Source organism: Alosa alosa, chromosome 9, assembly GCF_017589495.1.
Source record: "Alosa alosa isolate M-15738 ecotype Scorff River chromosome 9, AALO_Geno_1.1, whole genome shotgun sequence".
NCBI classification, from domain to species: Eukaryota; Metazoa; Chordata; class Actinopteri; order Clupeiformes; family Clupeidae; genus Alosa; species Alosa alosa.
In genome coordinates this window covers 10867797-10889173 of record NC_063197.1, presented here as the reverse complement: position 1 = coordinate 10889173, position 21377 = coordinate 10867797, and the positions used below count along the sequence as shown (strand labels likewise).

The 21377-nt window shown below is 47.7% G+C and overlaps 2 protein-coding genes across 2 annotated transcripts in view; both read right to left on the bottom strand.

The window, feature by feature from the left end:
- Positions 1 to 18: 18 nt before the first annotated feature.
- Positions 19 to 3863, bottom strand: tbc1d7 (TBC1 domain family, member 7). The gene is made up of 8 exons (XM_048252116.1): positions 3535 to 3863; positions 3064 to 3192; positions 2845 to 2925; positions 2363 to 2550; positions 2040 to 2177; positions 573 to 718; positions 306 to 432; positions 19 to 186 (listed from the first exon to the last, which is right to left on the bottom strand). The coding sequence occupies exons 2-8, from the start codon at positions 3173 to 3175 to the stop codon at positions 100 to 102; spliced, it is 879 nt and encodes a 292-aa protein (XP_048108073.1). The 5' UTR covers positions 3176 to 3192; positions 3535 to 3863; the 3' UTR covers positions 19 to 99.
- Positions 3864 to 7127: 3264 nt separating this feature from the next.
- LOC125300430 (desmoplakin-like) overlaps positions 7128 to 21377 on the bottom strand; it is a 22678-nt gene continuing 8428 nt past the window's right edge. The window contains 14 exon segments of the mRNA XM_048252372.1: positions 7128 to 11257; positions 13096 to 14129; positions 14132 to 14426; positions 14566 to 14664; positions 15723 to 15830; positions 16024 to 16107; positions 16409 to 16571; positions 16756 to 16949; positions 17346 to 17484; positions 17784 to 17962; positions 18146 to 18405; positions 19197 to 19383; positions 20711 to 20837; positions 21307 to 21377. The exon segment at positions 21307 to 21377 is cut by the window's right edge and continues 84 nt beyond it. Of these exon segments, the coding sequence (XP_048108329.1) occupies positions 7799 to 11257; positions 13096 to 14129; positions 14132 to 14426; positions 14566 to 14664; positions 15723 to 15830; positions 16024 to 16107; positions 16409 to 16571; positions 16756 to 16949; positions 17346 to 17484; positions 17784 to 17962; positions 18146 to 18405; positions 19197 to 19383; positions 20711 to 20837; positions 21307 to 21377 (6399 nt within the window). The 3' untranslated portion in view covers positions 7128 to 7798.

Below are 21377 nucleotides of genomic sequence, written 5' to 3'. Positions count from 1 at the left end.
ATGACAGTAACACAGACAAGTGTTTCCTTTTCTCTCTTTACTAATGCAGATGCCAGTTCCATGTTAGACAATGGCACAACAGGTTTGTGTGTGTATGCCTTATACTGAATGCATGGGTGTTCCACAGTATTTGTGCCACAGGTCTATGGCTTTGGTCACAATGGCGTCTGTGTTCTCCTGAGGCATCTACAAAGAGATACAGACATAAAATGAGTCCACCATATGCAACAGACCGTCTGGATGCTTGAGTGAAACTGCAGTGTATCATGGAAAAACTATATGTGTGTGTGTGTGTGTGACCTCACATTGCACAGAAAGTTGGCCACGCCCTCAGGCTTCGTGCCCATCAGCATGATTTTGTAGGTCAGCAGGATCTCCATGGCAACAAAAACAAGGATCTTACAGGAGCCACTTATCACTTTGTCCCACACTCTGCCAGCCAATCACAAACCAGCACACGTGAGCAGCCTCAGATACCAACAACCTACTTAAAATCATTAATAGTAACCAGAAAAAGTATTTTCAAAATATTTGAGTGGTCTGTATGGAAGTATGTGTGTGTGCTTGCATACCTCTGCAGACTGGTGTCCGGCAGGCAGCCAGCAAAGCAGCGCTGGAACCAGAGCGAATATGGCAGGGTTGCCAGGCAACCAGAGGAACGCAGCTGAGTCAGCAGAGCGTTGTCCTCCTGAGACAGGAAGTGCTCCAGACTCTTTGGCTGAGAGAACGAGTGAGAGGAATCAGAGTTAGAGACAGAGAGAGAGAAGAAGAATAATGACAGACAGATGTTCAGAGAAGGAAAGAGGAAAAAGACATGAGCTGACGAGTAAAAGTATGCAAGCACACTTAAAAGTTACTGTTTTTCTGCAAGCACACTTAAAAGTTACTGCTCTTCGGTGGAGGGCCATGCCAGATAAGTACACACTTAATGAAAAAAGCAGGAGAGTAATGTAGTAGGGACCATGCCAGATAAGTACACACTTAATGAAAAAAGCAGGAGAGTAATGTAGTAGGGGCCATGCCAAATAAGTATACACTTAATGAAAAAAGCAGGAGAGTAATGTAGTAGGGGAAAGCACTTAAGGCTATTACATACTCGCCACTCCTGACCGGTAGCGCGACAATGTGACGTCAAAATGACGTAGATCTCTCTGGCGCGCCAGGATTTTGGCCGGGTAGCGCCAGGTAGCGCACCACTCTATTTTTTTCAGCTGAGCATGCCAAAGCGGAAACCGGAAGATGGACTAGTTCGAGGGCAAGCGAGAGTTGCAGTTCAGAGGACTGTTTTGTTACAGTCGTGAATTTTTAATAGTTTGTTGGATAAGGTAGCAAAGTTACCAGTGAGATTCGCAACACATGGAATTAAGAGGAAAGAATAGAAAAGATTTATTTTCAACCAAAGGATATCTACTAAGACCTGAACAAAATCTCTTTACATTTTAGAAAATTATACAAACTCAGCCAGCTGCTAGCTAGCTAGCCAGCTAACTAAAATGTTTAAATTATTAAAATTTCCCTTGGGATGAATAAAGTAGCTATCTAAATATCCATCTATCTACCTGCACACACCTTAGAAACTAGATGGTAATGATGGTAGTTGTGAATAGCAGCAACCGAAAGTACCATCACAGAGGCTAGCTTTTACCATAGACACTGGCTTTTACCAAAGATTGTTGCTCCGCCTTAACAATCTTTGCATTTTACTGCCATTGACGCCAATGCTACGCGACATCTCTGTTCAGGAGAATATTGCAACTAGTGTAGTGACCACCACGCGCGAGTATAAATGGTTACGGCGCTACTGCGACGTCACATTGTCGTGCTACAGGTCGAGAATGGCGAGTATGTAGGGGGCTTTATTCTTCTACTCATTTGGATGACGGTGATGCTTTTATCCAAAGCGACTTAAATATGTCAATTATGACAAGGGCAAGTCTCCCTGTGGCAGCTGGGAATTGGACCCAGCTCCTTAGCCACTACACTAGCACCACCTGTGGGAAGAGCCAGACCGTTTACATAAGGTAACCATACATACTCACCAAGTGGGGTATGGAGTCTCCAAACTTGTTGTGGAACTGACTGACGAAGTTCTTCACCAGCCAGTAACAGTCCACTGGGTCATCCACCAGCTCCTCCATGGCATGGCCTATGGCCAAGAAGTCCTCATCCACATCATCCTAATACAAGCACACAAGGAACAGATCAAATTTACCCACCTCTCCTTTTTGTTGTTGGCTGACATGTCAAGTACAGCTGATTTCCAATGTTGTGTTACTAAACATGCATGCACGCAATATGCAATCTGCAAAACCATAAAAAAAACATCTCTCTCTCTCTCTTTCTCTCACTCACTCTCACTCACTGGGCTTAGTTCACTGCAGCGGGGCAGCACTTGGTTCTCCAGCTGAAACATGCGGAGGTGGAGGTCTGTTAACGGTGTCATGTCATTGACGAACCGCATGGTAACCAGAGCCCCACGCACATCCTCATACTGCTCTGCCCGGTAACGGGTAACTAAGGAGTGAGAGTCACTGTGGGGAGGGAGGATACCTAGGAGGACACACACACACACACACACACACAAAAAGGGCATCACATTATAAAAAAGAGAGGAAGACAGAGTATTCTTTTAGCACACAGACACATACCACTGTACTGGCACTGTATCTCTTGTACCTTCATTCATTGCTGTGTCACTATAAATGTGTCAGCTAAATCACTATATGTAAATGTAAACATACAGGAAGATAGCCTACATTTTTCCTAAAACCTTAGCTTAAAATAAATGCCTTAAAACTTCTGTGAAAATGATCTGTGTTTAAGTGCTTGTGTGAGCATTTTTACCTAGCAGTACTTTCCACACATGGATTCTGTACATTGAAGGCAGAGGAAACCTCTGGCAGAAGGTGATCAACTTCTCAGTGTCTAAGAGGAGGGATAGAGAGTGTAACATGAATCACTCAAGAATCAATGCTAGACACGCATGTGGCGATGATTGTGATGATGATAATGATGATGATGCTGGTGATGATGATTAAGTTGACAGTGTGATAAGGGTCTTACCCAGTGGGTTGTCTTTCAGCAGAATCTCCAAAGACTTCTTCTCCTCCACTCCTCTGAAGCCTACCTTCTCATAATACGCGGAACGGAAGTTCCGCTGCGGATCCTCTGCCATGATCGCACCACCCCCTACTACACAAAGGTAAACATTCAACTGTCAGAAGGGGCATGAAGACCACTGGCGGCCACCTACTGGTTGTTTCCAAAAGATGCACACTAATTCGAGCCTGTACTGAATAATGTCGTACGTTTAATGCTTGCGTTCTCATAGCCTGGCTCCTAGGTTTATCCGTCAAGAAATATCTCAACAATAATTTCACACAGAACGCTAGCTGTTGAAAGTCAGAGTAGCCCAGCCGATGTAGGCCTCCTTGTCACCGACTGGCTAATTTATAAATATAAACATATTAGAAACATGTTCCTAAATAAGTAAGTAAGACAACAGTAAACCAGGATCATACCATACTAACTTACAGTTGCGTTTTGGAACTGAAGAACACAGGCCTTAACACATCCCCGGAGTTTCCTGAGCACATGTGAACCCGAAGAAGTGGAGCATTGAACGGGTGAATAATCACCTATTCAATCTACGTTTTTACAGCCCTAGAGCTTAAAATTCACTGGAAATACAAACGGAACGTCAGACAGTATGTTCATTCGAATCGCTTTCCATAAACTACCGGCTTTGTGTGTGTGTGGCCATTGTAACCACTGACTAGCGTGCTTCCTGCTCAGACCGTCGACCTCCTCCTCTGCAGTGCTTCACACTTGCCAGTTGCCATTGTTGTTGCATTAACTTCCACAGGCAGATGGGGGCGCCAAAAGCCCTTTTTGGCAGAGCTTTAAAGAAGAAAATGGACGTATAGAAGCATATTCATAAGAGGAATTAGGCTACACGCTAATATGACAATGATTTTCTAAATCCAAAAGCTAATCACAAACAAACACCAACAAATAAATTAATAGAAGAAGCATGTGAAGTGGGTCCGTGTAACGCTTTGCAGTGCTTTGTTCTATTTGCTCCATCCATCTGATCCAAATAAAAAATGTGTTCAATAATCCAATTTTCAATTTTTTTTAAACTGGTCAGAAAATAGGGCCTAGATAATTGCAACTATTTTGTAAATGTGTCATTAGACACGCAAGATAAAGAAAACAGAAACTGGATTGGAAACAAAAGTAAAATTCTGTTAATATTGGATTTTTGCCAGGTTTTTTTTTTACTGTTTTTTTTTTTACTGTTTTTGTTGGACTGGGGCGGGGGGAGGGCTGATACATATTGCGAGTTGGTAATCACATTTTATCAGCGGATGTAGAGATAGAGGGCTATCAAACACAGTTCAGCTTGCATCAAGGTGCCAAGCGATTGATAATGTCAGCTCGAGATCAGAACCTTAGATGCAGAGGGAGACATTGCTGCGTCCTGACACTTATGAGTAGGCCTATGTGTTCTAGCCTATGTTCTGGGAGGCTTTGAAGACCTACATGAGCATTACCAATGGACTTGAGCCCTAGCCTACAGGCCAATGTAGGCTATTTGCTGTTGAAATTAATAACTGGGTACACTGATAAATTAGGCTCACTGTTGTGTCTTCGTTTAGCCTAATGAAACCTAGTCTAGCGTAAAGCGTTAAATAAGCAAAAATGCCATGTCAAACAGTGCTAGCCTGTATAGCCCGGTATAGCCAAGACGTCGATGGCAAAGCATTCTGCTTTGGGGAATTATTTGGTATGGCATGGCCATGGTATTCAAATATAGGCTAGGGCCTACTGTAGATATGTTCAACATAGGCTGAAAGTTATGTTTAATGTGCCTTGTTTTAGGTATTAATCTCTAAAGTAATGTCAAAATCACAAACAACTTCAGGCGGCGCTCTCTTTCACCATCTAGCCTGGCCCAGCTAGATGGTGTTCTCCCCCCGGTGCTCGTGGTTCAGTCCAACCACAAGGGCAAAAAAGGGAAATTGACGATCATTTCAATTTTTAACTTCTGAACAGAAAACCGTAACTGTGCTCAATTGAAAATCAAAATAAGCAACAATAACCCATTTACTGTGCCGTCCTAAAGAATGGATAAGGGATTTTAAGCCTATTTTTATATTTTTTCATGTGAATTCTGCAAATAGAACATAGCACTGCAAAGCGTTACACCTGCAGCACAACACAGTGAACTGACTTGTCTACTTTGTTTTTCTCAACAACAAAAAGTTATGTCATTAATTGCATCTGCTGAAGAGACCCTTATCATTTGTGTTTTATTACTGTTTATAGGTATAGGCAATTATATGGGTATTTAACACATATCTGGTAGATTTTCTGTGCAGTGCCTATAAAAAGTATTCACCCCCTTGGATACTTTCCCTTTTTATTGCTTTTATAAATGGAATCATCGTCAACATAATTTGGCTTTTTTAACATGAATTTAGGCCTATTAGATTTCCTATTGCCTTTGTTTGTTTGGTAAATCAAAATATAGGCTATTGTAAGCACATCAAAGCGTGATTATGATTGTTCATTGTGCTGATATAAAACGTTGAGAAGAGAACCTTTGCCTTTGTGAAGCATTTCATCATCTCACCCTTTTGACAATTTATGTAACTTAGTGAGGGTGATGCCTACCAAATAATCTATATCTGTTTAACAACTTATTGTGTAATAAGTTGTTATTTAGTAGGCCTACACTTTAAACCTGAATTCTGCGCTTCTAACAAATGATTAAATTTCACCTTGTTGTTGAGGATGCAAGTTTATGGACACAGATTATACACAGTTATATAGACAGATGTGTGCCTCTCATGTCCAACATATTCATTTAGGCACAGGTGGACTCCAATCAAGTTTTAGAAGCACCTCAAGGACCATTGACACACAAGTATGATGCACCAGAGCTCAATTGCAAGTGTCATAACAAAGGTTCTGAATACTTTACTGTAAATTAGATATTTCAGTCTTTTAATTGTTTTTATAAATTTACAAAACACTCTAAACACCTGCTTTTTTGTGGAGTATTGGACTATTTTGTGTAGATTGATGTGTGAAAAAAAAATCCATTTTAAGATGAGTCTGAAACAACAAAATGTGGAATTTGTGAAACAAATTTTGGGATTTTATGCCTTTAATCAGACAGGACAGTGAAGAGAGTGAGAGGAAGGCAGTGGGAGATACGGATGGGGTAGGACTGGTAAATGACTCAGGACAGACTCACCCCTGGGTCCCCCACAGGCACTTGGATCCAAATGTCGGATAGGCACTGAAGGCGCTTGCACTACGATGCCCCTACATCTTTTTTTTTTGCCACAGGCTTCATGGATTCTTTCATGCTTGAGGGTTAGAACACTATAAACAACCTTAAGCCTTCTGAATGACATCACTGTTCTAGGTCTCACTCTCAAAGCATTTCCGGGTCTTGAATTGACAACAATGACAGCTTATTGCAGCCTAAATGACCTGATGGCTCTGTAAAATAGGGATTATGTTTGGGATTTGTCTAGATTTGACTCTTCAGTTGTCAACATTCCATTGTTGTCTTGCTTAGCATCCAGGGATCATACCCAGTCAGGGATAAATTACTGAATGGGCCTACCGGGCTCAGAGGGCCCTGACCAAACCTCTTCACCCTGATATCTGAATGGGGTCCATCAGTCAAATAACATGGGTTATGTTATGTGATTTGTCTTAATAGAGCCCTTCAATCATACTATATAGGGGTTATGTTATTCACCCATTGATATCTGAGTCAATCAAACATTACAGGTTACGCTATGTTTACGGTTAAGTGTTGAATTGAAATTGTTGAGTTGTTGTTACTAATGTTAACGTTAGCTATTATGAATATAATGTTATCCGTCAGTAAGTTCATGTTAATGTTTCTGTTTAACGTTAGCTCTGATGTTTTCAAATACCGGTAGGTTTATAAAGATGTGTGATAAATGCTTTGTAATTGGCATCTGTTTTCATAGCAAGACCTCTTGAATCAGCTGAGGTTATGTCATATTTGTAAACCTCAATCTGTCCATTTTTCCACGTACCAACTGCAAATCAAGACACAGACTCACAAAGTTTTTTTTTTCTTTTTTTATTAATGATGAAAAGGCTAAAGTCATAAGTAAGCAATTACACCGTTAACATGGCACTGAGGTTATTGTAAGATTAGGGATCAATTCAGCACCAGGGTTTAAAAAAAGTTCCTTCACCAGCCTTCACCAAGTCATGCATTGCACTTTCATCATCATCATCATCATCATCATCATCATCATCATCATCATTGCTGTCATCATCACCATTATCGTCGTCATCATCAGACAGATGAGACCTAATTTGTTCCCAAGCACACACCCATTTCACACCCTCTGCACCTTCCACTTAATACCGTATTTGGAAAAGATCAAAATAGAGATTTATACTGTGAAAAATACTGAGTTTCTCTCATATAAGGTTATTGCATAGAGATGCTGAACCAGAACCCAAACTCCCATTCAGCACAAGCTGAACTCTTCCAGCTACTATACTAGTTAACCGCAGGTGCCTGTGTGCAGAAGCTCATTACCCCTAATATACTAAAGCAAAAGCAGTTTTTTTTGGCTTGAAGCGCTGGCTAGCAGTTTAAACTAGGTCCACCACATGAGGTCTACAGCATTATATCTTACTTTGCATGTAGGCGGCAGCAAGGCCTCAAAATCTGTGTGTGTGTGTGTGTGTGTGAGCATGTGTGTTTTGTTTGTGTGTGACTGTGTACGCTTCAAGGGCTAGTTGTATAGGAACTAGAGCTGTAGCTGAAGCTGGTATATACGGATGAAGAGGAGGAGGTGAGGTCAATGCTGCCTTTACGCGAGCCCGAGCGTGACCCCGTACACGACCCTGACCTGGACCCTGGGGTGGACGAGGGTTTTGCGGCTGGGAGCATCATGATGCCCGTGACCTCCTCCAGCAGACAGCGCTCCAGGGCCTCGGCGTAGGACAGCTTGAGGCTGGAGCGCGGGCAGATGAGGCAGCGGGCGTGCTGTCGCAGGTCACCCAGCTTCTGGGCAGAGCGTGGGTCCACCCAGCCGCGGGCCTGCGCCTCCTCCAGGCTCCGCCGGCAGCCCTCCTGTGGGTCCCACAGCCCGCCCGTGGCCTGCTGGAACTCCAGGAACCGCTGGCCGGCCTCGTGGGGTAGCCAGCGCTCCTTCACGGCCTCAGCCACCGAGAGTCGGCGCGTGCCCTGTGGCTCGACAAAGCCCACGTAGGCCTTCTGCGCCGGGCGCAAGCGGGACGCCAGCTCGTCCGTGATCAGGCCCGTGCGCTGGGCCTCCTGTAGGGAGAGGCGACGGCCAGACGATGGGCAGACCAGACCGCCGGTGCACGCCTGGGCCTCTAGGAGGCGTTGGCCGGTGAGGTTGTCCAACAGGCCGCTGCTCATGGCCTCGGTCACACTCACCCTCTCCAGCGTGTCTGAGTCGAAGATGACCCCCACGGGGCTTCTCTCTCCTACAGTCGCTATGGGCGACGCCAGGTTGACTGACATGCTAGTGATGCGGCCGGGGGAGAGCGGTGCCTGCTCTCCGGAGATGAACCTGCCAGGACTGCTGCTGCTGATGATGACCGAGGATGTGGACACGGTCTGAGATTTGATGTGTGTCATGGAGGATTTAGGCGGAGAGGCGGAGGTGGTGGACACAGAGGCAGCAGAGGCTGCAGATGGTGTAGCTGAGGAAGAGGGTGCGGAGGCAGCTGAAGTCCTGGTGCCAGAGGAGGAGGAGAAGTTGGAGGTGGTGGACACAGAGGCAGCAGAGGCTGCAGATGGTGTAGCTGAGGAAGAGGGTGCGGAGGCAGCTGATGTCCTGGTGCCAGAGGAGGAGGAGAAGTTGGAGGTGGTGGACACAGAGGCAGCAGAGGCTGCAGATGGTGTAGCTGAGGAAGAGGGTGCGGAGGCAGCTGAAGTCCTGGTGCCAGAGGAGGAGGAGAAGTTGGAGGTGGTGGACACAGAGGCAGCAGAGGCTGCAGATGGTGTAGCTGAGGAAGAGGGTGCGGAGGCAGCTGAAGTCCTGGTGCCAGAGGAGGAGGAGAAGTTGGAGGAAGCCGAGGTCTGTGTGGAGGTCTTCAAACCAGACGATGACGTGAGGCGCTTCGTGCTATCGGAGATGGCGTCCACTAGTTGCGCTAGAGTGATTTTTCCGGCGCGGTACTGATCCAGCTGGGTCTGTTTGATGACGCCCTTCTCCAGCAGCTCCTGCACATCGTACTTGAGACCCTTGGTTTGGTCCATGATAACCAGCCGCTTGGAGCCGTCCGCCGCCGTGATGGTGATCTCCCTCCCACTGCGCCTCCTGCCGCGCCAAGCTCCCGACGTCTGGTGGTGATGAGCCGCCCGTGCGCTTTGCTTTACGGTCATCTCTCGTCCGCTGTCGGGGTCGACAATCACCACCCTCCGCTTCCTGACCGTGTTCTTCTGGCTGGGCACAGTGGCAGGTAGGAGCAGCAGGCCGGTCTTGGGGTCCTTCTGGCCCTCCTTCATCAGCTGGGTGTAGCGGAGTTTCTCCTGATTGTTGGGGTCGGTGGGGTCACTGAATCCCCAGCTGATAGCCCCTTGTGCTTCGAGCGCCTGACGGAGGTCATGGGCCAGCAGGCCACGCTGGACTGCTGTATCGGGCGGGATGCGGACGCTGAGCAAGGGGTCAATAATGCCCACGCTGCTCAGCTCAGCCCCTAACAGACGCAGACCGTAGCTCCTTTCCACCATCCCACGCTGCAGGGCCTCAGAGAGGCAGAGCACAGGCCCACCTCCTGGCTGGCTGTAGCCGGTCACAGCCTTCTCAGCCTTCAACAGAGCCTCCTTATACTCTGCTCCAACCAGCCCCTTCTTGAGGGCCTCCTCCACGGTGTAGCCTCGGCCGTCTCGTGGGTCCATGATGAACCCGCAGGCGATCTGAGCCTCCAGCAGCTCCAGGGTGGCTTCTTTGCTCAGCATCCCCACCTGCTGGGCCTCCTGCAGCGTAAGAGTGCGGCCACTCTGCTGGTCGGTAATGCCCGCCACACAGCCGCACTCGCGCAGGTAGGCGCGCAGCCGCAGCTGGATGTCGTCCAGGCGCAGGCGGCCGTCCAGCAGGTGCTCCAGGTCTTCGGGCTCCAGGAGACCCACGCCGACCAGCTCCCAGACGGGGACGTCGGCTCGGAGACCCTTGACACACAGAGCCGCCTTGGTGGGCGGCAGCAGCAGGTGGCCGGTGGAGGGGTCAGCGACGCACGTGTCCTGCAGAGCGGTGTAGGTGCACGGGCGCTGGGTGAGAGGATGCAGGTAGGACGCGGGTTTGGTGTTCAGGACGGTGTACATCTCCTTGTCCAGCAGATTGCGGTCGGTCGCCAGGTCGCGCGGGAGGAAGACGCTGAGCCGAGGGTCCAGCACGCCCCCGACCGCCTCCTGGGCCTGCAACAGCTGCAGGGTGATGGCCTCGTCTCTCAGCCCCCGTCGGTGAGCCTGCCCCACGCCCAGGCGCTGGCCAGTCCCTGGCTCACGCACGCCCAAGCAGGCGGACTCGGCCTCCAGTAGACGCTCGCTTGAGCAAGGCGGCACCAGCCCCGTGGCCTGCCCTTCCTCCACCCGTCTACGCCGCTGGGGGTCCACTGTGGGGTCCATCAGCCCGCCTGTGGCTGCCTGGGCCTCCAGCAGCCGGACGGCGCTCTCGCGTGACAGCAGCTTCTGCCTGAGGGCCTCCGCCAGGGTCATCTTGCCCTTGGGTCCCGCTGCCATCCCGGCGATGACCCTCGCTCCGCGCAGCGCCGGCTGCAGCTGGGCGTCCACTTGGTCCACGCTGCGCTCGCTCTTCTGCAGTTGCTCCAGCGCCGGCTGCTTTAGCAGGCCACAGTCGTGCAGCTGCTGCGCGCTGACCGGAGCGCACACGCCCTGGAACATCAGGGCGCCGGGGTCGCGGAGAGGCCGCAGCTCGTCGGTCTGCGTGTTGATGTGGCGGACGACGGGCCTCTCCTCAAGCTTCTTGATGCGCAGCAGGAGTTCGCTCCTCTCCATCTGAAGACACTTGATGTCCGCCTCGCGGGTGGTCAGTTGGTGCTGGAGGGTCTCCACCTGCTGCTGGAGCTTCTGGTGCAGCCGCTGGGTCTCCTCCAGCTTGTTCTCCAGCTCCTTGACGCGCCTCTCCAGCGCCCCCTTTTGGGTACGCAGCTCAGCGCACTGCTTCTCAGAACGCTGCAGCTCAGCAGATGTCTGTGAAGGAAAGAGGGAGTGAGGAGACAGCAAGAGGAAAAAGAGAAAGGGAAGATAAAATATCCCAATAATTCTACATCATCATCATGTCTGTATTACAAAGACAATGAAAAATGGTCAGAGTTACCTTTTTACATTTCAGTTACATTTTTGTAGTGTTTCACAACATTTCTAAGATGTGAAAGTGTGTGTGTGTGTGTGTGTGTGTGTGTGTGTGTGTGTGTGTTAAAATTGCTGCTGAGTAATGCAGATAGTCATCAGGTCTGAATTACCACAGGGTAAAACCTGCATCCATTCATTTCCGGCTTTTGTCATGCCATAACAAGCAGGATTTTCCACTGGCAAATCCTAACCTGCTGCAGTTTGAGTGGACCTGGTATGGCATGGTATTGATGATTGAACCAAAGAATACATAATATTTCGTCAACCTAAGGTGTAACTACATACTATTATTTGCATTCAAGGACCCTAACCAAGTTTGCTTAACCAAAACTAGTGTGCACAGGTCAAAAGAGCTATGACACAGCTATAATAGTGTCATAATCCAATGAAACTGAATATCTTTATTGTCATTGTATGTAAAACACATTTTAGAGTGTATATCTTTTTATCTGTGCAAAAACAGTTAAATTAGATGTACCAAAATATGACCACCGCCCAGTCCTGCACATTCTCTCCGCAAAAATAAATCTTGTTTGTCAATATGTCTCCATAACACTTAAAAGAGCCTATAAACAGATGAATCTTGTGAAATATAAAGGACATCTGAAACACAATAATAAACACAATTATAAGACCACTCATAGGGGTCTAGGAGTGCTGATCCCAGCTCTCTGGCCTCGATGGCCTGTTCCTAGCGAATGCTTGCATCAGACCCTCGCACACCCACTCTACATTTCACACAGTTGTGTTGTGTGAGCTCCATAGTCGAATGGAACATTCTATCAAGTGTCTGCGTGCCAGAAATTAGTGCTGAGGGGTGTGTGTGTGTGTGTGTGTGTGTGTCAGCATGTCATAGCCATGAGGCAGGGTGCTAATTAAACAGTCATCAGTCATAGCCGTGAGGCATGGTGCACTCAGTACCCTGTGGTTGAGACAGTCACTGAGAAAACAGTGTGCCACACCCAGAGGATGACAATGACATGTATTTTCCCAGAATAACTCAGAGGATGACAATGACATGTATTTTCTCAAGATAACCCAGAGGTAAGTCAGATCACTCGTTCAGATAAGAGCTAAGAACTACAGCTTAGTACCCACGGGGACCCGGGTTTGAGTCATTTCCCGATCCCACCCCATCTCCGTGGCCTACTGGTTAGGGCTTCAGGCTTATAACCGTAGGGTTGCCGGTTCGATCCCCGACCCAGTAGGAAAAATGTGGGCGGGGAAAGTGGTTGAGCACTGCTCTCCCATGCCCACATCCACGGCTGAAGTGCCCTTGAGCAAGGCACCTAACCCCTCACTGCTCCCTGAGCGCCGCTGTAGCAAGCAGCTCACTGCTTCGGGTTAGTGTGTGCTTCACCTCACTGTGTGTTTACTGTGTGCTGTGTGTGTTTCACTAATTCAGGGATTGCTATAAATGCAGAGACCAAATTTCCCTCATGGGATCAAAAGAGTATACTATACCCTCTCCAACTGTCAATCTCAAAACAAATTACTTTAAATAAAAAGAACCACAGCTTTCTGTTCAGGTTAGGTCTGGATTTGACAAAGTCAGTGGTGAGTCAATTCAACCCTGCTTACTGTATGGAGCCTCCCCTGCCAACCAACATCATGCGTTGTACATAAAACAACAGAAGCTCAGTGACCTGTACTGTATGACTCATGTATCTACATACCGTGCTGACTTGCTTCCTCAGCCTCTCCACCTCTTCCCTGAGTTTATCTCGCTCTGCCGAGGTCTCCTTGAGGAGGCGCAGGTGCTCCTCGCAGGCCATCTTGCTGGTCTTTATCTGCAGCGTGAGCTCGCTGATCCGCGTCTCCTGCTCCAGCTCCCAGCCCTTCCTCATCTCTCCCTGCTGGAGGTGCAGGGTCCGGACCTCTTCCTCCAGCTGCAGGCGCTCCTTGCTGAGCTTCTCCGTGAGGGCCTGGAGGCGCTGGATCTTTGCCATGCTCTCGTTCAGCAGCTGGGTCTTCTCCTCCAGGAGGCATTGGAGCTCCTTGAGCCGCTGGTTGTCCTCTCCGGTTTGCGCCTCCCTTTGGGCGAGCTTCAGCATGAGCACCCTCAGCTCCTCTTCAAGGCTGGCTACCATGCTGGAGGAGTTGCCCTGCTCCCTCCGCAGTCGGTCCAGCTCCTCCTGGCGGGCACGCGCCTCCTCCCAGGCCTCCTTGAGCTCGGCGGCCGCCTCCTCCTGGCTCCTCTGCAGGGCAGTGAGCGTGACGGTGTACTCCTGCACCGTCAGGGTGCTCTGCTCCAGCTGCACCTCCACGCGGCGCCGCTTGCCCTTCTCCTCCTGGGCCGCTTTCCTCTGCAACTGCGCCTCCTCCTCGGCACGCTTCCGCCGCTCCTGCTCCTCAGCCAGGGCCTGGCGCAGCCTCTTGGCCTCGTCTTGCGCCTCCCTGTTCTCTGCCTGCAGCTGCTCCTGCTCCCCCTTCTGCTGCTGCAGGAGTAGCACGTTGGTCTGGGTGACACTGATGCGGGACTCGTAACTCTCATGCACCTCCTTGAGCTTTGAGCTGTGCAGCTCCTGCGCCCTCTTCAGCTCCAGCTGGGCCTCCTGGGCCCTCTGCACCTCCTCCTGTAGCTGGAGCCGCAAGCGTTCCGCCTCCCTGTCCCTGTCAGCCATGCTCATCTCCAGCTCCATCCGGGTCTTGCGTGCTTCATCCAGCATTCGCTGGCTCCTCCGCGCCTCCTCATCCTGCTCGCCCTGTGTTCGCTGTAGCGCTCCTCCGCCAGCTTGCGCTTGCGCGCCTCCTCCTCCAGCTGGAGCTCCAGGGACTGAATCTTGGATAGCAGCTCCTGCAGGCGGTCCTGGGAGGAGCCCAGGTTCATGGCCTGGCTCCTCTTGGCCTCCTCCAAGGTGAGGAGCTGGTCCTGGGAGCGCGACAGCTCCTCCTCCTGTCTCCTGCTCGCCTCCTGGAGCCGCAGGCTCTCTGCGCTGCGCAACGCCAACTCGTCCCTAAGACGGCTCAGCTCCTCCTCAAGGAGATCGATCCGTGTGCCACGAAGCTGGGGAGTGGAGGGGAAGGTTACGAGAAGATTTGGTGTTTTGGTGATTTGGTATTATATGTAGTATTGTGTGTGCGTGTGCGTGTGCGTGTGCACATTTGTGAGTGTGTGTGTGTGATTTTTTTGTGTAAAATTGTACCTTCAGCTCCTGCATGTTCTTCAGCATCTGACCCAGGTGTTTGTAGAAGTCGGAGGAGCTAGTGAGCAGCTCTATGTAGCGGGTCTGCAAGGTGGAAACCTGAGAGAGAAGGCAAAAACAAAAACATGAAACAAGGGCTGCACCCAGGGTTTTTTTTTCCTTGCAGAAAATTATACTTGACATAAAATATTCACAGTATATCTCCTATATGACACCATGGGTATGTTCTGTATAATGAAGTGTGTGTGAGTGTTTCTTACCTGTGTAAGAGATATGTGTGCAGGGAGCGATTTGTGAAAACAAACAGAGCGGGGGATGGGGGGTAGGGTGGTGTGTGTGTGTGTGTGTGTGTGGGGGGTTATATAATATGTGATATTCAGCATATATCTCCTCACCTAATGTAAGTTGCATCGGACAACCTGTTCGTTCCAGGCTACTCTACATGGAGTGTGTGTGTGTGTGTGTGTGTGTGTGTGTGTGTGTTCGTTCTACATGGAGTTGCATCGGGTCTCAGATTTTGAGGGTTCTACAATATTAGGATATGCTGCACTGAATCCTTCTCTTTTCTTTAATTTGTCCAGCTAACTTTTCCACTGAAACTAGCCATTGGTTACACAGTCTGCATTCTGAAATGTCGTGCATGACCTTTGGACAAAGGCGTCTGCCGCAAATCCCATAACCATAACCATAACCATGATCAAGGCCAAATGAGTCATCAGGCAGACGCTGTCTGCAGCACGAGCGCTGACAGTGACGGCGCGTTTCTGATGTTAAATTATTATTTACTAGACTGTTCTCACGTTGCAGCGCTTTACTTACAGTATGTGAAGTAGCATTAATCAAGATGAGTGTGTGTGTGTGTGTGTGTGTGTGTGTGTGTGCTAGTGTACCTCCTGTGTGTGTGTGTGTGTGTGCTAGTGTACCTCCTGTGTGACTGTGAGAGCTGGGGACTGCCCTGTGTGTGTGTGTGTGTGTGTGTGTGTGTGTGTGTGTGTGTGTGTGTGTGTGTGTGTGTGTGTGTGCTAGTGTACCTCCTGTGTGACTGTGAGAGCTGAGGACTGCCCTGTGGGTGTGTGTGTGTGTGTGTGTATATGTGTGTGTGTGTATGTGTGTGTGTGTGTGTGTGTGTGTGTGTGTGTGTGTGTGTGCTAGTGTACCTCCTGTGTGACTGTGAGAGCTGGGGACTGTAGCAGGTTTCTTTTAATGGGGATGTTCAGTAGTGTCTCCAGGCCTGCACCGTAGGAGGCCAGCTGCAGCTCATAGTCCTGTGGAAACACACACACACACACACACACACACACACACATACATACATTTGCACATTAATACACACACACACATACACACACACACACACACACACGCATGGTTGTTGCTTGGTTTTTGACTGGCTGCTAAGGGAAATCCCCAACCAATACCACCAAGAATCCTGTGTATAACTGAAAAAGTCATAATTACCTTGATGGAATTCACCAGGTTGTCTGCGTCCCTCTGCACACATTCTACTGTTCCTCTCTTCCCCAAAATCTCAGAGTTCAGCTCCTTTCATACAAAATACACAAGCAGTGATTAAACACAAACTCCCAATCACTGACACATTAATCACAATGACCCAAGTGACCTCAACTGATCAGTGATCTGAGAAGAGAGACTTAATTTATTCATTTAGCAGACACTTTTATCCAAAGTGACTTACATATGTATAATATTACAAGGGCCTTGCTCAAGGGCACAACGGTGGAAGCCAGGAATTGAACCCACAACTTTTCTGGCTACTACATGCTAGCCCAGCTCCTTAGCCACTATGCTACCCCCACCCAGACTACCTCACAGGTCATCCTACCTTCTGCTTGCTGAGGTACTCTGTCAGAACAGTGATGTCGTCCATCTTGGTAGCGCGCATGGTGTCGAGACGCTGCCTGGTGTCGCCGATCCAGTCGCTGAGGCCCGAGCTGGACTGCAGGTACTGCCGGAGCAGCACCAAGTAGGAGCCCAGGTCCATCACCCTGTGAGGAGGACATGGAGACAGATGGACACCGACATGAGCAGGATGGACAACCCCAAAGCATCAAATTCAAAATGAATCTAAACTAATATATGAAATAGTCAAATTTGGCATTTTCAACATTTGATATGTTGCGTATGTCCTTCTGAGCGAGACGGAGTGATGGACACAGAGGAGTGTCTTGCCTGCTGCTTATCTGGTTCTTGATGCGGAGCCAGCGGTCAGAGAGCTGGCTGACTTGCTCGGCATGCTGGGAAAGGTCGATGTCACACTTGTGGATGGCAGGGTCGATTAGGTTATTCAGCTGCTGTGCTTTCTTGAGCTCTGCTTCCATGTCACTAAGGACTGACTCCTTCTCCCGAAGCTCTGCCTGCATGGCCTAAACATCAAGACAATAAAACACCATATTACACACACCACACGACATACAAATAACTACATACACGTTTCAACTACATACACATTTTACACATCACTGCACACTGGTATAATATTATGGCATTATATTATATTATATTATTATAATATATTGTTTATTTAGAGAAGGAGTTGACGGTGAAACACATTGTTCGTTCTAAATAAACAGCACCTGGGATCAGAAGACAGCCAATGAACAGGTATTTTGTTTTCTTAGAACTACATACACATATTAAGGTTAACAACACACTAAATGAAATACAGTGAAATCTACACAGAATATGAATTCAGCATTCCTATGACCTGGATGTCATATCAAAACAGCTCTTGTTGCTTGGTGCTGGAGGAGATACTGTACCTGCAGATCACTGCTGTCCTGCTGAACGATGTCGGGGTCCAGGCTTGTGGTCTCCCTCTCCGTCAGGCGAGCTTCATACACCTTCACTATGTCCTCCACCTGCAGCTCCATCTGCTGCAGGGAAAACACCACCTCACATCTGCACGCAGAGACGCAGATGCAGGACACAGAGGCAGGACGCAGAGGCAAGAGAAAGGAGAGGAGGGAATGAGATAAACATTGGAAAAGAAAGGGACAGAAGAGAGAGAGAGAGAGAGAGAGAAGAGAGAGAGAGAGAGAGAGAGAGAGAGAGAGAGAGAGAGAGAGAGAGAGAGAGAGGAAGACAAGGTTATGGACAGAGATATTAATAAGTTTCTAATTTACGTCCCAATCCTAAATAAAGGGTTTTTATCAATTTGATGTGTGTGTGTGTGTGTGTGTGTGAAAGTGGACGTGTACCTATCAAAATAGGCTCTGGAGAAGCCCTCCAGCAGGCTGATGCGCTGGTTGATGTGGCCCAGCTCGGAGCGCAGGAATTGGACTTTGTCTTTGTCCGTTATCCCCTGCAGCTGCTGGAGGATCAGCTGCTTCAAGCGCTCGTACTCTGCACGTACTCCATCCACCTCGCGCTGCACACCCTTCATACACACACAGAAATACACATCAATTATTATACGTATACAGGGAGTGGGTGAGCAACATCATGAGCATTTGAATGTGGATATACTGCATACCTATGAGAGTGTGTGGATATAGTACACACATATGTGTGTGTTAGCTTCAGTAGATGTGTGTGTGTGTGTGTGTGTGTGTGTGTGTACCTGTAGCTGTGTGAGGTGAGCAGTGCATGTCTTTCCCACTGGGATGTGCAGGTACTGGGTGAGCTGGGACTCTGCCCCCTCCAGCCTCAGACGGAGCGCGCTCAGATCACTCAGAAGGGTGGAGCTGACAGAGGTCACGACCTTTGTCTGCACAGGCACTTGCTTTTTCACTTCCTGCTGTACAAGCTTGACTTCCTGCTTCCTCAAATTCAGCTGCTGCTGCTGCTGCATCTGCTGCTGCTGCTGCTGCTGCTGCGCACCTATGGAGAAAAAACATTTAGTTAGTCATCACCAATTAGTATTTAATTAACCACAATCAATTACTGTAACCATCCAGGAGAGTTAGATGCCTGGAAAAATCCAAACTCATTCACAAAGTGAAATAGAGTCTGGTGACTCTCGATTGGGAAACGTTTACAAAACTTGCATCGCGACGGGCACTAACTTTGAAATCATTGGTCCAGCCTTACCAATCACATTGAACAGAGATTCCTAACGTTGCTTCCTACTTCGACTAAACTTTACAAACTAGCAATAAACAGCATCAACAGTCAGGAAACAATGTATGTGGGTCTACCTTTGCTGAAAATACATTTCTGCATTATTCCAACTGCATTTTTTGATGCTTGCAGGTGTTGCTTCTGTTTATCACAATAATTAAAAAATCAACGATGTGTCAGAAACTGGAATGACCAAAACCTAAGGGATTGTTCTGGACAACTCATACATGCCTTTTGTATAAACATAACCAAAGGCATTCAGACATTCTGGGGTCAGTGTTTACACAAGTGTGTGTGTTGGGGTAGCTGAATAGCAAAAAAAAATTACTGCGTTTCATTTGAAGAATGCTACTGATTTACAGTCAAAACTGACATGTAGTAACTTTGACACTGTCCCTCACAGACAGAATGGCTCCAGACAGTACGAGGGGTTGATGGGTGTCTGTGTACAGTGCTAGTTTGCTTAGGAGGTTTGCGCAGTAGGCGCAGTAGAGTGTATGTGTGTGTGTGTGTGTGTGTGTGTGTGTGTGTGTGTGTGTGTGTGCACTCACTGTAAGTGGGCAGCTGTGTGACCAGCGTGTCGTAATGCTGCTGGGCGTGGGTGTACTGTGACTCGATGCTTCTCTTGTCCTCATCGGCAAACATCTGCGAGCCGAGACAGTTCTGGCGGAACTCCTGATAGTGCCTCTCCAAGCTTCTGATGATACTGTGGTACTCCTCCGGTTTCATCTGATACAGCTGTACACACACACACGCACACACACATACACACACACACACACACACACACACACACACACACACACACACAAACAAATGGGTTTAAGACTTTCTGCTCTCTCTCTCTTTCTCTCTGTCGATGCTTTCATATTTCAAATTTATTTATTTAGTTTATTCATGAGTTGTCCTCTCCCAACAATGATAACAGCTGGAGTACCTAAGCAAACAAGAAGGATAATAATTTAGCAATATGACCTTTGTTATCTATAATCAAGATTATTGAGGCTGCTTAACTGAGTCAATAAAAGCCACAGAAAAACAAAGAGAATTCTGTATTATCATGTGTGTGATATTTTTTTATATATTAGTGAGAGTGGACACTTATCGACTACGGATCTGATAAAGCATTTATCAGAGCATTCAACAGGTCGGCAGATAGACATTTCATTTCTCACATGTTACTGTTCCAACAACAGATTTGTTTTCTTTTGTGCCATTCTGCCAGCCTTAAAATATACAAACTCCAGAAAGTCGGCTGGACCTGATGGTCTTGACTCATCTCTCCTGAAACGTAGCACTTTCTGATATTACTGCCGAGCCATTATATTTATGTATAACTTATATTTTTTATTTGTCCTTGGAGCAAAATATTATTCCTGACTCTTGGAAAACAGCACATGTAACACCCCTGTTAGAAGGTGGGGATCTCACCTGTGTTGTGCTCACTGGACTCTGTTTATCATTCTTGGCTACGTTTTATAACTAAGACTGGGTACTCAAAAGCACTGCAATGTACTGCATATACAGTACACTGCAATTTACTGCATATACAGTACATCTGGCTGGCTTCCACTTTCAATACGTAGACAGCTCCGTTGGCACGATTTCATTTATAATCTGGTAATTCATATACTGTATAATCCTCAGGTCTAACAATATCATCATTTTCAATGTGCCAACTATGAAGTCTGAATTCTGTAAGACATTCTTTTTGGTATAATGATCCCCCATCCTGCAATGCTCTTTAAAAACATACACATTCAACTTTCTGATTTTAAATTTTGTGTTGGAAATGTTGTATTGTATTATACTTGTTGCATTTGTACTTTGTATTGTGTTTTTAAGTTGTTGGTTGTGTATTCCTTCTAACTAGGTGCTGCTGTTCTTAGGCTTATTTGGATAAGGAACTTCTGTCTCAGTGTGACTAATTGTGACTTGATTAAACAATTTAAAAGCTGATAACGGTGCATACTATCTAAGCAAGGAATTTTAATGACCGACTATCAGCTTGAGCCGATATGGCGCCACGCCACAGCAGAGCTACGGACAGACGCAGGTGAGTTACCATAGTGATGGTGAGGCTTCTAATGCGGTTGATGTCCTGGATGCAGTACTGCCAGGAGATTAGGCTCTTGATGTTGATGTAGAACTGGCTCCACAGGGACTGGATCGCCTCGTAGTACTGCTCATTCCTGCACAACAACAAAGCAAGTGTGTGTGAGTGTGTAAGGGGTGAATGTCTGTGTCCGTGGAAACCTGGGTGAAGAGTATATGGGCTGTAAGAATATGTGTGTTTGCTTGTCTTCTACTTGCATTGTTTTGGCCTCATCGTGTACAAAGGGTGTGTACACCTGTGTGCCTATATTTCAGCAGATCCCATATGTTTGTGTGCCTGTTTTTGTATGTATGTATGTATGTATGTGATTGTGTGTGTGTGTGTGTGTGTGTGTGTGTGTGTGTGTGTGTGTGTGTGTGTGTGTGTGTGTGTGTGTGTGTGTGTGTGTGTGTGTGTGTGTGTGTGTGTGTGTGTGTGTGTGTGTGTGTGAGTGAGTGAGTGAGGAGGAGTGAGTGAGTGAGTGAGTGAGTGAGTGAGTGAGTGAGTGAGTGAGTGAGTGAGTGAGTGAGTGAGTGAGTGAGTGGTCGCGTGGTCACAGATCTTACTTGCTGGCCAGGCTGATGCTGAGAGGATTCGGGGGAGGCACCAGCAAACAGACGGAGGGCACGGTCATGTC

What these genes read in the sequence shown, in the direction of transcription:
- tbc1d7 (XM_048252116.1), bottom strand. Translation starts at nt 3,175, where the DNA reads ATGGCAGAGGATCCGCAGCGGAACTTCCGTTCCGCGTATTATGAGAAG. An exon ending in GCTGCAGTGAACTAAGCCCA is followed by an intron (nt 2,178 to 2,362) that starts GTGAGTGAGAGT and finishes TGCTTGTATTAG; the next exon opens with GATGATGTGGATGAGGACTT. An exon ending in CCGGACACCAGTCTGCAGAG is followed by an intron (nt 433 to 572) that starts GTATGCAAGCAC and finishes ATTGGCTGGCAG; the next exon opens with AGTGTGGGACAAAGTGATAA.